The sequence below is a fragment of the Rissa tridactyla genome, chromosome 6 (genome assembly GCF_028500815.1).
Source record: "Rissa tridactyla isolate bRisTri1 chromosome 6, bRisTri1.patW.cur.20221130, whole genome shotgun sequence".
NCBI classification, from domain to species: domain Eukaryota; kingdom Metazoa; phylum Chordata; class Aves; order Charadriiformes; family Laridae; genus Rissa; species Rissa tridactyla.
The window spans coordinates 41,922,247-41,939,103 of NC_071471.1; the positions used below are offsets into that span (position 1 = coordinate 41,922,247).

Genomic DNA, 16,857 nt, shown 5'->3' on the forward strand with positions numbered 1-16,857 from the left:
TTTGGGAGGTGCTCAGTAGACCAAACAGATGATTTCTTCTGCCATGAAGGAACTAGAACTTTCAGAAATTTTTGAGAAAATCATTACTCAAACCTTATGGATAACTATTTCTGTCTTGGGTTTCAAAAGCAATTTATTCATTGAGCTTAACTTTATTCCAATTTCAGCCAGGCCTTGCAGGTACTCTGCAGTAGTTTTATTCTGTTTTGTTTCTCATCTTATTCCCAGAAATTAGTTCCAGTTCTTATTTCTATTACTGTTAAAACCCACTTATTTTGTCCAAACTAAGAGAAAATTAATTTAAAACCAAAACTTTTTATGGTTGTGGGCTGGTTATTATTATTATTATTATTATTTATTATTGTTATTATTATAATACTATATCCATACAAAGCATTACATTACCTGCAAGCACACAATGGCAAGTTAAAAATTGGAAATACTGTCAAACTCATGTTTATGAGAAATGCACTTATTTACATCCTTCTGTGCAGATACCACAGAGAAGGCAAAAGCAGCTTTTTTAAGTGCCAGCCTCACCTAAGTGCCAATGCCTCTGTTTCAGGAGCCTAGCACAAAGATTACAGCCCCAGTTTTCCCAGTGAAGCCCCCAAGTAAGACCAACAGAGTACACATGTCGTTCTCTAGCACCTAAAATCCTTGGTTCAGCATTTTCTGTGTCACACTGCCCATCATCCTCTGGCCACCTCTCTATCACCATCAGACCAAACATGAGATACCAGGCTCTAATCCCATTGACACTGATGACAGAAGATCAACGGCCCTCCCAGTACTTCATGACAGTGTGAAGTTGGAAATTCTGTCCTTGTTTTGAGAGAAAAAATGAAAACATTCTTTAGCCTTTAAATTTTCTGAAGAAAAAATTACACGCACACACTCAAATTGCCACCAAACAAGCAGCAGCTCTCTGGAGCTGCTCAGGGGTCTGGTATATCGAAAATATTCTCATTGGGTATGGATTAGTAGGCAAACGGCAGGGGAAAGAAGTCAAAGGGGCAAGATAAATTGCGTTTGTTACAGAAGCTGTAATTTATCATCACAACATTGCCAAAACAACTGTAGAGAATTAGACATAAATTTAATAAAACAACTGCTATATTACATCTATTATCCTGGAGTCAGGTTCGGTTATCTTTTCCTCCTTGCGAAGAAGCTTTTTCTGCAAATAATGTCACTGAATCTGGCCGTTTATATTTTCGTCATTTATATTTTAAAAGACTCCCTATATTACCTTACATGCAAATAATAGCATAAAACCCAATGTATATCAAAATATTGAGAACATAAAATTACACATTGATGGCGAGAAGTGGAATGTTATATAGTTCCCTAGAGGTGACAGGTCCCTCTGATATTCAACAAAGAAATAAAGACAGCTGAAGCAGTTAGAGCTCTAGTTAAGCAAAATGCATATAAACATGAAAGACATCTCTTCTAGAAAAATACACAATTAAAGTGCCATTGTCCCCTCCACGCAACTGCCATAACTGCTTGGGGGTTGTAGGAGTGAAGGAGAAGGGGGGCTGAGAAGAGAGAAGCAGCCACTGCAAATATGCAGAGTATTTTATGAGAGAGTTATCCCTTTCTTGCAAGAATGAGTGCTCAAATGGATAATACCTTTCTGTGAAATCCAGGTTTCCAGCTTCATGTTAAGAAGAGACTCTTACCTTATAGGATTATCCATTCTTGATACTGTGAGAAACGCTGCTAAGTTGGCTGTGTAGGAAGAGCACACGATAAGGGTGAAGAGCCACCAGCTTCCCATTACAATGCGCATAGCCACAGAATTGACAGTAGATTCGCCCCCTACATATAAAGAGAGAAAATGAGGGTCTCTCAGCAGCTTCCATTTACCATCACCCTCTGCGTGCCCTGTTATGTTAAATTTTGTTGGAGCTACCCCTCTGCATTTCTACTTCCCCTCCAGATTGCCCTTTCACTGTGAGAAAATCACTGCTTCCGTTGAGACTGATAATTTACAAACATTTTCTACAGTCAGCCTCTTACCCTGGATACTGTGCTAGAAAATCATCTTTCAAGCTATTTCCTTTGGGAATTATTGAGGAGCAAATCTACAGAACATGAAAAATATTCTAAATAAATAAAGTTTAATGGTGAAGCATGACTAATATGCAGGAATAAAATCATTAGTGTTCAGAATACAGTAATATTCAATGACCATTTCAGATTCAGAAAAAACCCACAAAACTCCAATGGTTTGTGTGCTATCTGTGCCATATTTAAATCTGCGAAGACTGAAGCATTAGTGTCATTACTCGTTACTTTTTACAACATTTCAAACAACGTGAAGTGTTCTTTCTAGTAGGCTTCAAGCCCAGTTATGCCTGAACATTGTTGAAGGCCAAACCTTACCATACAGCTGGTGCTAGTCACTTCAGTGTATGTTTGCGCTGATTGTATCTTACTGTACTTAAACCCATGAGGGATGCCACCTTAATGAGATAAGGGACCAAGCGTCATAGCAATAGTAAGGATTTTCCAGCTGAAGCTTTATAAGCTTGCAATCACAATGCAAAAAAATGCAGGCAAATGTTAACGACATAGCCATATGTTAGCATTCAACAAAACCTGCCTTCCAAGAATAGAACTAACATTATAGATATGGGACAAAAACTGTGTGTGCAGATTTTGCCAACAATTATTTACAAAAATAACTTTGTTTTTGGTAGCAATCCTACTGAATTCAATAGGATTAGTCTTATGCCTAGAGATTCCTGAGCGTAAAGTTACTTACCTGACTACAAATCATTCTCCTATTCAGTTCAAAGAACCAAAAGATAAACTCTCACATTAGTTCAAAAACATATAAATTTCTAAAATTAAATTTAAAAAATTAGAATAGGTGCCAGTTTCAAAGTTGGAGAAATGTTGCAATTCCGCAGCAAGCAGCTCTGTAGTTTATTTATCACGCGGTAATTTTCCTGAAGTGGAAAAGTCTGCATGGTGTGTTTTTTCTGAACTTTACTGAGACAGAAAAGCACAACACAACCCGCCCCAAACTTACCTACCTCTTCCCACTTTTCATTAGCTGGTCTAATAAAACACGTTACCTCCCTGTATGAGCCTTTTCTTTCACCTTTAGACCGTTCTGGCCAAGATTAACATGTCCTGACCTGCTTTATCCAAGGCAGAACATTTCTGAACATCCGTCAGCAGTGTTTATAAGAGAGTAAATACCTTGCTGAACAAAGGCGCCGTACACGACCCAGATGGCACTGTGGAGGGTGGAGGAAGCAGAAGGGCTCGGCTGGGAAGCGTTCTGTGCCCTGACTGCCTGGATGCGGTTCAAGACAAATATCAAGACACCAACTATAGGGATGGCTGCAGCAATGCAAGCCCACACCGCAAAGTCGAAAGGAGCAAAGAGAGAAAAGATGTTGATTTTCTCTTCGGGCTTTTTGATTAAGATCCCCACGGAATAGTCCATGTACCGCTTGCTGAAGTCCACAACGCTCTCTCGTTCTGGTGTTATAGTGATGGCTGAGATGGCCAGGTCTGCTCTCTGCAAGACAAACACAACAGATCAGATCTCTTCCTTTCGCCCTGAACTCTGCTAGCGTGAGCTTTAACGAGAAGCTTTTTAAGAACAAAGGGACTTCACGCATTGCTTTCTATAATTTGACAGATTTAGGCAAATTAAAATGAATTGTCTAAAAATAAAACCAGATTCAGTTTCATCATTTGAACACTAATTAATTGCACTAGTCTAAAGCAAAATAGTGAAACATAACCCGTCAAAGTATTCTACAATAAAAAGTGTCACCCTGACTCCTCTCTGGAATGAGTGCAATTTATTTAACATTTATCCCTCACTTGTTTTCCAAAGGATGCCTAAAACTCCAAACCATATTAACCTGGTGCACCGCAAGCAATACAAAAGAAACACCATATTTAGCTTGTGTATTTGATAGCAAGGTGCGAAGAGCTAACATTTGTTGTTCTCCCTGCAGAGTTGCCAGCTGCCCATATTCATGAAGGGATTTCATATGACAACTGGGGAGATTTTCTTTGTTTTTTACAATGAATAAAGTGACTGCAAAAACTAGTAACTGGAATAATGCAACAAAGGCAACTTAGCTCCTGAAACTGCTTTGACCTCGACATTTAAAGCAAGCAGGTTTTACACATAGAAGGTCCTTAAAGAGTATGCAGACTCAATGAAAGATAAAGCAGGAGTTAATAAGTAAGATTCCCACAGCTTTTGAAGAGCTGCAATTAAATTTTGAAATTTTTCCACCTTAATAAAAACAGTTCTCTTCAAAAAAACAGAATGTACTTTTTGTTTCCTTTCTCTACATTTTGTTAGGAAAGTAAAGAAAATGTTAGGTAAGGGAGATCTGCTTTGAAATCCTTTGGAGTCAGTGGAAAAACTAGTAGCAGAAATATCATTAAAAAAAATACCATAATAGATTGCTTCAAAGAAAGCAATTTCCAAATAAATTTAACAGGATTTCTTACCACATTTTCAAGTCAATAAAAGTCAAACAGCTTATGTCAATGCAAAGTAAGTAAAAAATTCTTTATGTTTCCTAGCACCGACCAAGAATATCCCATTATCATACACATGTTTGTTATTGCTTTAATTGCTTCTATTTCTTCCTGAACATCTACTTACCAGGTACTGAGCCGCCTACTTACTAGATAATGAGAAAGCTTTCACTTTCAGTAATAACTCCACTGCAGAACAGTAACCTTTTCTACAAAGGGCAGCAACATGGAATATTAATTCCTTTGATTCTCCTTCTTGATTAACATTTGTCCCATGTCAGATAGCGAGAACATGAACAAAATACACTCATTTCATTCTCCGGGAGATTCTAAGCTATGGACTTTTCCCATTTACTTCAATGGAGTTCAATTAACTTACTCCTGATTTGCAAGACTGTAATTAAGAGAACTTTGGTCCTCTCTGTTTTAAATGAACAAGTAATCTTGAGATCAGTTTAAAGTATGGTCCTTCAAAACACTCCTTTATTGTATATTACTAGGAAAGCTTTTCCTGTTTTGGAATCAAACAGTCGATCATTACCAAATGCCATAAATTACTTTTTTCTATTTTCTATGGTCATTCACTCACACGCACGTATCCTCTCCTCTTATTCTTACAGCTATGTAAACACAGAGGTTTACACTGATATAATTTATGTTGAGAACAGTTGGGAGCAAACAGAACAGCAGACTCTCTAGTTTTATCCTGTATACAGGGCCTTAAATTGCACAATTTACACCACACTCAAACTACCCCATAGCTCAGAAGCGTTCTGCACTGGTTTTCATCCTAATCCATTCTCTTGATTTGGAATGGAGGAAGGGGGGAATTTAAATGACATCCTTATAAAGCTTTGGCAGCCTACTCCAAAGAGTCTTTTCATTTATTTATTTATTGATTTATTTTTAAAAATACAGCTTCTTCTCTGTGTACCTTATTAATGAGCTCCCCAATCATGCCATTCCAGGAGCTGTTTTGTAGCTGCTGTCCATATTTGCCATCAGGAGCTTGATATATCTCATATTTGAAGCCCAGATTCTTGGCAAGTGCATCCAAGACATCAATGGAAAATCCTTTATATCGCTTTGGTTGCCCAAGTATGTTCTCCGCCACCATCACAAAAGGTTCTTCCTGAGAACAAAACAATATCTTAACTGATACTTGAAACAAGTTTTTTAGTTTGCTTCTCTTATCAAAAATATGTTTCCTGAGTTAATTCTGGACAACCTGGCACGGATTTTGAGACACTTATAACCTTCTGAAGCAAAAACTGTAGGCCATGCAGGATACTATGAGGCATCCCAGGCAGACACCAGGGCTTTAGCACCTGAGTCCTGTCCATGGCCTTGGGTTTTCCACAGTTCTTGGGAAGAGGCAGAGAATCCAGAGGACAATTCAACCCCCTCTAGCACCTCCCTGGTGCCCACAGGATGAACTGCTCTCTGAAGTACCGGTCTCTTATCACTGGCTATATAGAGGGCACAGACACCTACCTTAGTGTCCTAACTAGCTGTCTAGAGTACAGATATTAAATTAAGCACATGAGTCCTAGATAGGAACATTACTACTGTCCATCTATCTCAGAGCATATCAGATTTAGAAAGCCATCTTTTACAGACAGTGATTAATCTTTTATTCAGGAGACATATTGAAACAAGAGCTAAAAATGCTGCATTTTGTGAATATTTAATATTTTGAAAATTCAAACAATAACCTTCATGGGTACTGGTTCCTGCAGTATTTTATATTAATGTACGTTTTGGGACCATGGAAATGCAGCATTTTGTAGTATGTTTTCTGTCAGGCATGGGTGTCCTGCTCTCCCATGGGGGATTGCCAGGGCTGTTGGTGGCAGAGCCACCACGGTTGGGTGCCTTTTGCAACCTGGTACCTTCCATTCTTGTGGAAGGGATCTGCTCACCTCCCACGTAAGCTACAGCCAAACCTCACCTGTCACCAGTTAGAGGAAAGAAAACTGGGGGCTGGAAAGAGTGCCTGAATAATCTTACGTGATACTTCCTATTTGTACCATGATTCAGAAAAAGAGAAATAAAAATCACAAAAAGCAGCACATTCTGCAAGCTGCAAACTACAGTATTTTAGGCAGGAATGCATTCAAGCCCTAATTTGCCCCTAATTTAGCACTTAGCTGACAGGAGCTCTGCTATCACTCCGGATACTAACAGACAGTAGTCCCAAAAGCATAGTGATTTTTTGGAAAGACTACGCCTTTCTAAAAGATATAGTTTATCTCAACAGGAATTTATGAGCTTGATGGAGGAAACACTTGATTGTATTTTACAGCCTGCAGTGCACAGGAGCCAAGATTAGATTATCATAATTGGTCCATCTGATCTTAAAATCCATGAAACGCTGGAAACTGCATAGCCGAGTTAGAGTACTGTATCTGGAATGCACCCCTGTGCACTCAGGCCCTGTGCCAGTTCCATGCCCAGTAGGAATTATAATGCAGAAAAATAGCATAAGCAAGCAAACAAACAAATGCTCTGTATCTCTGACAGTGCGCAGCTTCACATAAAATAATCAAAGGCCGCCATCTATCTTCCTTGCTTACGTAACCGATCATCCAAAAATACAGAACTGAAAATGATAGGGAAAAACACTGAGGGAAGTGCCCAAAATACTTGGTCAGATCCTTTTTATTTTCAGCATTTGTTTCCTGAACTCAAATAAGATCATACCAAGACAGTCACCACTTTGAGTGTCAGTCCTTGTAAGTCATTGCCCAGACGTCGTTCTTGTAGACTGCCGTTCAGTCCTTTCTCAGAGTCCCACGTTGCCAACTAGAACAGAAAGTACAGTGAATCTGAAGGACTTTTAGGCAGAAATCTTTTAGTATTTACATAAACATTTAACAGTAGTTTGACCAAATCCAGAAGTGATACAAAGAGGGTAAGAGAAGCGTGTGTTTTTTAATGCAGAATCAGAATTAGTGAGATTCTGGACAGAGATAAAAGGTACCTTGCCTGAATGCATTTTCATCGATGCCTGTAACATAACTGCTCTATTACCTGTAGTATTTGTCACATTATTTCACTTAGATCACTCCGATAGGACATTTTTTTCCAGTAAGTTTATATTGCTTGACAGTTTTCAAGCTTACCTGTGGTCTCGCTATACCACATTTCCCTCTCTGCTCAGATCCCTTCCTACTTTTCAAATCATTCCCTACTGCTAATCAGAGAACAACCTTTCCTCCTGCTGCACAACGTTCTCTCTCGCTGATGGTCATATATTCTTGACACAGACACTCAGACTTTCTTCAGATCCTATCTTAAGTCCTATTTTCTCTCTTCTTGCCCTGCTTCTACCTCATCAGTAAAACAATGACAGCCTCTCAAGTTCCCAGGCTCTTGATGATCAAATATGTCATAACCTCTACCAGTACCACATGCATCTGGATGTACCCAGATACATATTTCAGGATACCTCCATGGAACGTTACATCTAAATATTTTATTTTTCAATTAAATACATAGCTTTAAAAATCAATTTTACTGCATTTTCTGAAGAGAAATGCAGTAAAATTCAATACAATAGGTTCAATAGAAAAGTCAATCTTAAGTGACTTTTGGATTATTCAAACTGAATATGCTCTTCAGCAGTAGCAGTCAGACACTCCATTTGCCTTCAAACACAATCCATGGTGTCGTTTTGTTCAGAAGAGTCATAAATAGTATCAAGTCGAAAGTGTTTCCTTCTTTTTTTTTCAGCTCTACTCTTAAACACCAATACTATGCTCACATATGTGGAAGCAGTGTTGTTAGCTGAAGGCACGCCCCATAGAAATTAAACATAGTCCAAGACCTGCGAAATGTGGCTTCTTCCTGCCAGAAGCTAAATTTCATGTAACAAGTCAAAACCTTCTTGGAAAGAACTTATTTCACTGAAAACGCCTATGGCTAGATGTCCTACGCGATTTATTTTTATGACTTATCCTAAAGCCTCAAAAATCAAACCAACAAATAAAATGTGATGGGAGAGATCTGTATAGTTTTATTTTTGTTTTGCTGTACTAAACTGATAAACAGGGAACTAGAAAAGAACAGGAAATTCAGTGAATATTCAGACACCATAACTATCATACAGGCATAAATGATGAAAATTATTCTATAGTCATTAAATCTTCAAAGTTAAGACACAGGAGAGAAAAGAATTAGGCTACACCTCCTTTATCCAGATGACTTGGAGGATGGAGGGGAATGACTGAATAATATTCAGCTTTCTAATGTCACTCCTGAAAGCTAAAGTATCTCAAATTGAAAATCCTCCCCCTGTGATTCCAGTTTGGAGTGACAAATGACCTTCTGCACATAAAAGTGTCTGCAGCAATACAGGTAGATACCTATAGCCACCGTATCTTTTAAATTTGAATTTAGATGCTTGCTCTGAAATATGTCCAGATGCTTCTTAGCTTTTGCTTTCGCCACACCAAATCGACCAATTTGTCAGATGATACAAATCAATATGGTTCAACAGACTTCAAGGACCTGTATAGGTGGGTGTGGTATATATTGTGTCTCAAATCTGTAAAGAATGTTTACTCTCTAAGCCTTCTTCAGTTGTCCTATGCAGTAAGTATATAATAAAGATACATGGAAAGTTTTGGCCAAAATGGCTTGCACAATCTACAGATGATGATTAAATATTTATTAAAATATGGGAAATGCAATACATTCATTTATTACTTCGCCACTGGTACACTCACATTTCAACTCCTTCTCCCACTCCTTTTCCCTTCAAAAACTCCATCTGGTTTCATATCAAGGCCTTAAGACTTTTTGAATACCCTACGTTTAGTATTCAGTGTTAACACTAAGAATTCCTAAAAGAAGTTGGAGATATGTCAGTGCAAAACCATAAATTTACTCCTTTTATTCAAAAGGAGAGAGACAAAAATTCACATTTTACGCAGTAATGGTAGGTGCGAGGAAGAGCATATTTTATTTCAGCACAGAACTCTATAGTGTTCTCTATGGAGGTACAAACTTTTCAGTCTCTAAAAAGCAAACTATGCAGATAAATTTAATAAACAGAACATGAGGAAAACTTTTTCTAGAAGGGACTTTTTCCTGTGCATCCTTGTGCTTCAGAACATTTCATCTGTTGAGAAGTGTGCCAATTTTAACTTCCACTTCTTGCAGACAGAATTTTGTTTATAGGGCCGATGTATTTACAGATACGTCTACCAATTTGTGACAGCTGACCTGTCAAGATCAGTGCCCGAGAAACTAATTTCCAGCACTGTTAAACACAATGAGTACTGCTGTTATTTGATAAGGCCGTTAGAGTTTCATTCTTTGTAGAAATATGTACCATGTTCCTACCAGAAGTCCGAAGCCAAAGGTTATAGCGCAACCATCGGCTGATAGGAGATAAAGGGCTTTTAGATCTGATTATGACAAACACCTTCTAGCAGAACCAGCACTTGTAGGACGTGTTTTAAAAAATCAGTCGTCTCTGGAACATATATTTAATGGCAGTCTGGGTGGGGTTTTTTGATTTCCAAGTTACTGGGTTATGGCAGTTCAAGTTTTGAAAACAGCTACTTTAATAAGGCTTTTCAACTTAAACCTTCTTCCTATCTTCTCTTTCTGAAATAGCCATATCGCTGGGAATCCTATAGTTCTAGCCATACATCAGAAACTCAATCATCCAATAAAGACAAACCAGAGGAAACAACTGTGAAATTCAGAAAAAAAGGAAATTTGTTGGAAAATTCTGACTCAAGACACGATTCTGACCTTCATCAATATTTACTGCACTTTCAGCCAGAACTGCAAGAAAAAACTGGGAGAGAGAAAGTCACAATTTTAACATTGTTTTCAACATCCACAAGCAACGTATAGCTTCAAACACACATACTCAACACAAAAGCAAAACAACTACATGGCTAGGCAACCTGGGAATGCCAAATGATAATGGATGTCATCCAAAGTATGACACATGAACCTGCTGTTCAGGATTTTGACCTGAAAGGTACTGATATCTGTCAGGACCTCCAAAGAACATTTGATGCCACTTTAACTTTGGGGCTCCTGAGTTCCCATCGATAAATTAGAAGCCAAATTTACAAAGGAGTTTCATGACTTTGTTAATGATGCTGATGCTGGCTGCCTGACACTTACTTGAGCAATTAGTTTCCCAGAGGAAATGTCATGGTAAACTCATACCAGAGAACATCAGAAACAACTCTGCAGAAGTGTGAAGACCCTCATCAGCACAATGAGGCAGACAATCCTTCTTTTCAAATAAATCACAGCTGCATGCATTCAACCCCGATTTGCAAGATTTACTACCTCTTGCCACTTTCCTTTAGGAGATAAAATTGATGAAAAACTCAGTTATTTGTCACACATCTGTTTGTCTGCGAGGTCTGGATGTTCATGCTGCTCTGCTACCCAATAATTACCTATTCTTTGAACCAGGAACTTGAATTTAGTTTTCCTAACTTTGCTGTGAACACTCACACCACTGGACTACAGCAAGTGTCTGTCTCCAGCCCAAACAAATGGAGACAAAAATTATCCCAACCTGCTAGTAAATACAGTTGAAAACTGACATTAGCATAAAAAGTGAATATTTAATGTTTATATCACAACAGTGAATAAGATCATCTACATTATTATAGTTTATGATGCAGTAGCTCCTGTCCAAATAATGCATGTCACTGCTGCCTAACACCATTTAAAGTATGACACCATCCTAAACATGATCTACTTTTCAGGGAAAATGTGATTCCCGTAAGAAATAAAACAAGATAATTTTCAGCAGATGTAGAGTAATGTTTGAAAGGGCTACAATCCATCCAGAGCACGCATCTTCTATCTTACCAAAAGCCTGTAAATTCTTGTCTGGTGACTCCTTTGGAGCTAAGGTTACACCATCCAAAGAAATAAAATTTGGGAACCCCTGCATTGAAACCTGAAGAACTTCTAACAGACAAGAAGTGAAAGAGGGAGGGTGAAGCAGGCAGTTCTCATGCCGTGAGACAGGGACACCTATATCAACCCAGAGCGCGTGTTCTGTAAATATGAAAGCTGTTCTGTGCACTGAGTTAAATAAATTAATCTGTGCCACTCACAATCTGATAATGCTTTTAGATTAAAGTTGAACTGAAATGGATTTCACTTGGATGACAACCTGTTTCTCAAACTTGAAGTCAACATAGTGCATATCAAATATGATGTCCTTGTACCACGTACGCATATATTGCGTGTTGGGGCTTCTGACTCCCTTTGCCAGGCCTGCAATATGGCTAAAAAAATCACTGTGACATTTGACACTATCCAAGCAGATTTTAAGCAAACACGATAATCAAAGAACCCTCAAATAAACAAAATGTAAACAAGAAAATTAATGCTTACAAGAAACAAATATAAAATAATGCAGTGGCCCATTAAATAAATGGAGCAAATTGGACAACACTGCTGTGTTGCAGTTCTAAGGAACAAAAGGAATTCCATTTAAATAGTACATAAAGCAAACGTTTACATTTAAGCCCAGGATTCTTTTTTTTAAATGCAGTTATGTCAGTAATCTAGGGAATTTGCTGTCATTCAATATAATTCACAGCAAGGTATTAGTAGGACTCACACATTGGATTATGTGTCATTCTCAAGGAACTGACAGGATTCCCTGCAACATCATTTCCCTTTTTGTGACTGGAGTTGCCTTGAACGTACCAAAATCTTTTCATTTGAAATACGGGATCATAATAAAGAAAAATTAAAAACAAACAAACAAAGAAAAATTTGGACCATGCATTAGTATAATCCATAGTTACATAAAACAGGATTAGGAAAATATAAAAGTATCAATTCTCATACTTGCAAGCAAATCCAAACACTAATACAATTTATTTCTACAATAGCTACATGATTATCAGGAATATTTTAACATTTCTACTCTGAACCATAAGCTTATTAAGGATAAGATACTAGACAAGATCACCAGCTAAACTCATTTAAGATATAATATGTGATCCAGCATAACTCGACCTTGTTTGCAGTGAAATACCTGCGTCCAGATGCTTATTCTATTCCAATATGCTGCACTTGTTTGTATTGAAGATGTAGCTTGCTCCTGAACATCCACAGTGGGTTTGGACTACCTTTGCACCCATAGCCACAGAGCTACCAAGAACTCCAAAATATATTAAAACTATGAAACAGAGGATTGTGAACCGAGTCTTAAGTAGTAGAGAAACTCTCAGTCTTTTGGGTCAAAATTTAATCACATCTTGTTCAATGCTCAAAATGCTCCATTTGCCATTACAGGGCCACACAAGGATTGCATCTGCACGGTAAAAGTTCAGAGAAGGGCACAGAGATCACAGAAAGCTGTTCTCTCCCATTCCCAACGCTTCAGCAAACGGCATCATCCATCTCCTGGGACACTAAGCCCTTTTAAAGGCAATGACTAGGCCAATATAAATATAAGACCAAGAACTAGGGAAGGGCTGCCTCCTCTGGGGCTACCCTGCCACTGTTGTCTGTCCAACAGGACCCTGGGTTTTTTGTGCAGGACAGTGAAGCACATTGATGTGACTGTTGCTGCTTTAACGGGCCTTTAAGAATGTGAGATCTTCAGGGAGAAGAACGCAGCTTATTCTAATTTTAGCGTTTTGCAAATTTATGGTGCTATATAAATGATAATAAAACATCTCTGGAGAATCACAGGAAGATGGGCATTAGGCTGCAAGGCCTTAGAATGAACAAGCCATTCTGGACAAACTTGACTGCTTTTTCAACAGTACTGCAGAATTAATAGGTAACTGAAATATGATGACAATATACTCATACCTGACTTTTAGTTCTGTTTCATACACGGTCTTGTGAAACCTCACCTAGGACAATTTGAATTCATTTCCTGAATAAGGGCAACATCAGATGATTTACAGGCTAACTTCTAAGCAACAACGAAGAATGATGTATCAAGATAAGGAGAGATGTTCTGATGTAGCTTAGAGCAAGTCAATGTTAAGATCTTATTTACTTAATACCTTTTTTTAATGATTTGGAACAGGAAATAGCAAATTACTGAAATTAAAATGTCTAAGATGCAAAGATATCTCAAAACCGGGAAGCGCTGCAAATACTTCAGACTAGAACAGTGAGAAAAATTAATGGGAGAGGGAAGAACCCAGACATGAAATAATAATATGCATCTTGCATAACTAGAAGCAAACACTTATGAAAAGGAAAAATAAGAAATAGAGATGCTTCAATTGAAGAAACAAACATGGAAATTAATGTTAAAAAATTGTGCAGGGTAAAAGTGAGTTGCAAGTGGGTGATGAGCTCGTAATACAGTATGGCTGCAAAAGTACCAGTGTGATTTTGGACTCCACAGGTCTTGTGGCATAGGCTGCACAGAGAGCAGTCACAACACGGCTGAGAAGAATATACAGTCTTAATACCACGTTTAGCATCTGACGGAACAAGATTTAGGCATGCTGGAAAAAAATCCAGGGAGAACAGAACAACTACTGGGGTGGAGGAGTCAGTTTGTACGAGAAGAGTGAAAGACATAACCATATATATATCTAATGTAATGATGACTAGGAAATGGGAAAATTAGAAACAAAACTAGATATAAGACAACAGAACCACTGCTGCTGACTTCTAATAATCTACAGAGACCCTTACACATGAAATACAATCCTTTTCCTAGAAACATTTATTCATTCTAAATGCAGACTGTGAAATGAGAAACAGATAAAAGGGCAGAGCTTTTCTGAGTATTTCTAAACAAAACAATTTTTCACAGGAAAGGTGTGGCACATCCAGCATATGAGGAAATAAAAGAAAAGCCTGACAACCCGGTGGTTCCTGAATTCAGCAGAGATATCAGGTCTGAGACGGTGTTTCACACAATGCTGGATCCCAGCCAAAGGTGACTGGGATACTTTTCTCGTGTGTGGAACAACTTCATTCAAGTTCCCAAGTGCAAGTCCCCAAGTCCCCCAGTTTAGCCTGTGATCTCATCAATTTACTACATTTCAGGTGAGTGGTTTAATCACCATCTTTAAGGCTACTATGGGGGCACATTATAATTCTCAAAGGTATTTGTTTAGTCTTTATGATGAATGGCATAATTCCTGAAGACTTGAAAACCTCAAATATTTTAATTTCCAACAGAAAAATCCATTCCCCACTGCTGAAATGAAGCCATTCCTAGAACTCAGCCAGGAAGAAACTCTGTAGAAAGTGCACAGGAGCAATTTAAGGTCCCAGCCTACAACCACTTAAAATTGTGCTTTAACTTAGCAAACGTACATAATGCCATTAAATCCCGAGAGTTACACTTATACAAAGTTAATTGAGCATAGACCTAGAATAGAAAATAAAGAAAGTTCAAGAACACTGAAGGGGGGATTTGAGTAGGAAAGAGCAATTGACCTGAACTGACATATCTAAGGAAACAGATATACACCACTGCACTTCTGAAAAGCACAGAGAGATAAACGGCAAATGTCTAGGATTAAGATGCCACATGAAGACTGCCCTTGAAATAGCATACTGCCCTTCAAACCATGCAAGGGAGCTGGCTCACAATTAAGAGAGAAGAGTGGCATTAACTGAGTCACTATCACATGGATAGTCCCGTGAAATTCTTATTTAAGATTTAAGAAAACACAAATCTCCAATTGTGCAAACAAAACGTACTTCGACAAGGAGCTGCATAGTAACAAGCAGAAAACTTACACAAATTAGAACGAACATCAAAATAATTCAAAGGGCTCAAACCCAATGAAAAATGATAAAAATTTCATTAAAACAAAATGCAAATTAGTATCAGAAACATGTTTTGGCCATGTAAGATCAATTACAGTATTAAACCACTATCATCCAGAGAGTAATTAGAGTCTAGAATACAGAGTCTCTCTCTCTGTATCATTTACAATAATTTCTACAAAATAGATAGGGAAAACCTACAGGGGAAAAACTATAACACCTAACCCAGAACTATGGGGGCAGTTTAGGAGGACAGCCGATTACAAACAGAGGTTCTGGTAGAGGAATTTCAGCATTAATATCCTTCATTCTCTAGAAAGCTGTGTATTTATTCAGCTCTTGCTCTACAAATCCTGCTGTTCATTACAATCAACAATTTTGACCTTACCTAGCGTAACTCAGCAGTATCTTGCTCCACTATCTTTATGGTTCTTCATTGCAGAGAATATAAAATATTTTGATGTGAGAGAAAGTGGTCTCCTTTATGGTTTTAATTAGCCAAAGATCAGCTGAAATAAATGTAATGGCCATATTATTAAAAGCCAACTATTTTACATATAGTAGAGCTCTGCCGCATAAAGGAAGATTAGACACATTATGCCTTATACTACTAATATTAAGGAAGCTAAGATATTCTTGTACATGCATTTGTGTATACAGAACCTTTCTGCAGTACTATGACTGAGGAATTTCATGCAGAATTGAAGCAGTAATTTTCTGTAACCCTGCAGCTTTTATTGACACAGTATAAGACTTCTCATACCCCTTGGGAATGGATCAGCACCGTATACTTTATATTTTATATTGCATATACATCACATTTAATATTATGTTGAAAGACATAAATTATGAATATTATCTTTTTGCTGAAATAAGATATTGCTCCATTAATTGGCAGAATGAGACCATATTTTGCCAGCAAGTCAATGAAGGAGCAATGATAGCCAATTCAGGATTACTTCTCTTTCCATATTATGATAGCTGGTGAGCACCTCTGATCTCCTATGCAAGACAGAGAAACACCTCTGTTCTACTGTGCCAAGCCTCAGCAAAGCATGTACGGGGCAGCAAATCTGCATGAAGCAGAAAAAGCAGCTGACAGGACATGACAAGATAAATGTAACCTGTTAATATTCATTATATAAAAGTATAAATAGGCCATCTTCAGCTCTGGTAGAATAAATCGCTTCAATTAATACTAGTCTTTGAAGCAGCAGTGACTGCAACATGCTGATGTTATTAGTGGAGGATGCTGCAGCAACACCGGCACTGGAAAAGATGTAGTATTAAATGAAGCAATCATAAGAGCGATGAAAACAATATTAACAAGAATATTATCCTCTGATGGCTTCTCTATAAAGTGCAGGCAAGTATTACCCTGTCCCCAAATTTTTGCATTTCATTTCCCTAACATAAAATCAAAATGCGGCAAAAATGGTGTTGAGAAGAAATTGGAGCTATTTTCTCCTAGGATCTCACAGCAGGTGTCAAGCAGGCAGCTGACCTCTACCCCTGTCCATGTGCAGTTTTGCCACTTTTCAAGGCTTTAAGATACGAACAAGACGC

At 38.0% G+C, this 16,857-nt stretch overlaps 1 protein-coding gene across 1 annotated transcript in view; it reads right to left on the bottom strand.

Annotated features, from left to right (window-relative positions):
* The window catches only part of GRID1 (glutamate ionotropic receptor delta type subunit 1), a 549,473-nt gene that overhangs the window by 47,717 nt on the left and 484,899 nt on the right, over positions 1-16,857 (bottom strand). The window contains exons 9-12 of the mRNA XM_054207026.1: positions 7,234-7,335; positions 5,465-5,662; positions 3,220-3,544; positions 1,689-1,827 (exon numbers count right to left, since the gene is read on the bottom strand). Coding sequence (XP_054063001.1) covers positions 1,689-1,827; positions 3,220-3,544; positions 5,465-5,662; positions 7,234-7,335 — 764 coding nt within the window. The remainder of the gene's footprint in view (positions 1-1,688; positions 1,828-3,219; positions 3,545-5,464; positions 5,663-7,233; positions 7,336-16,857) is intronic.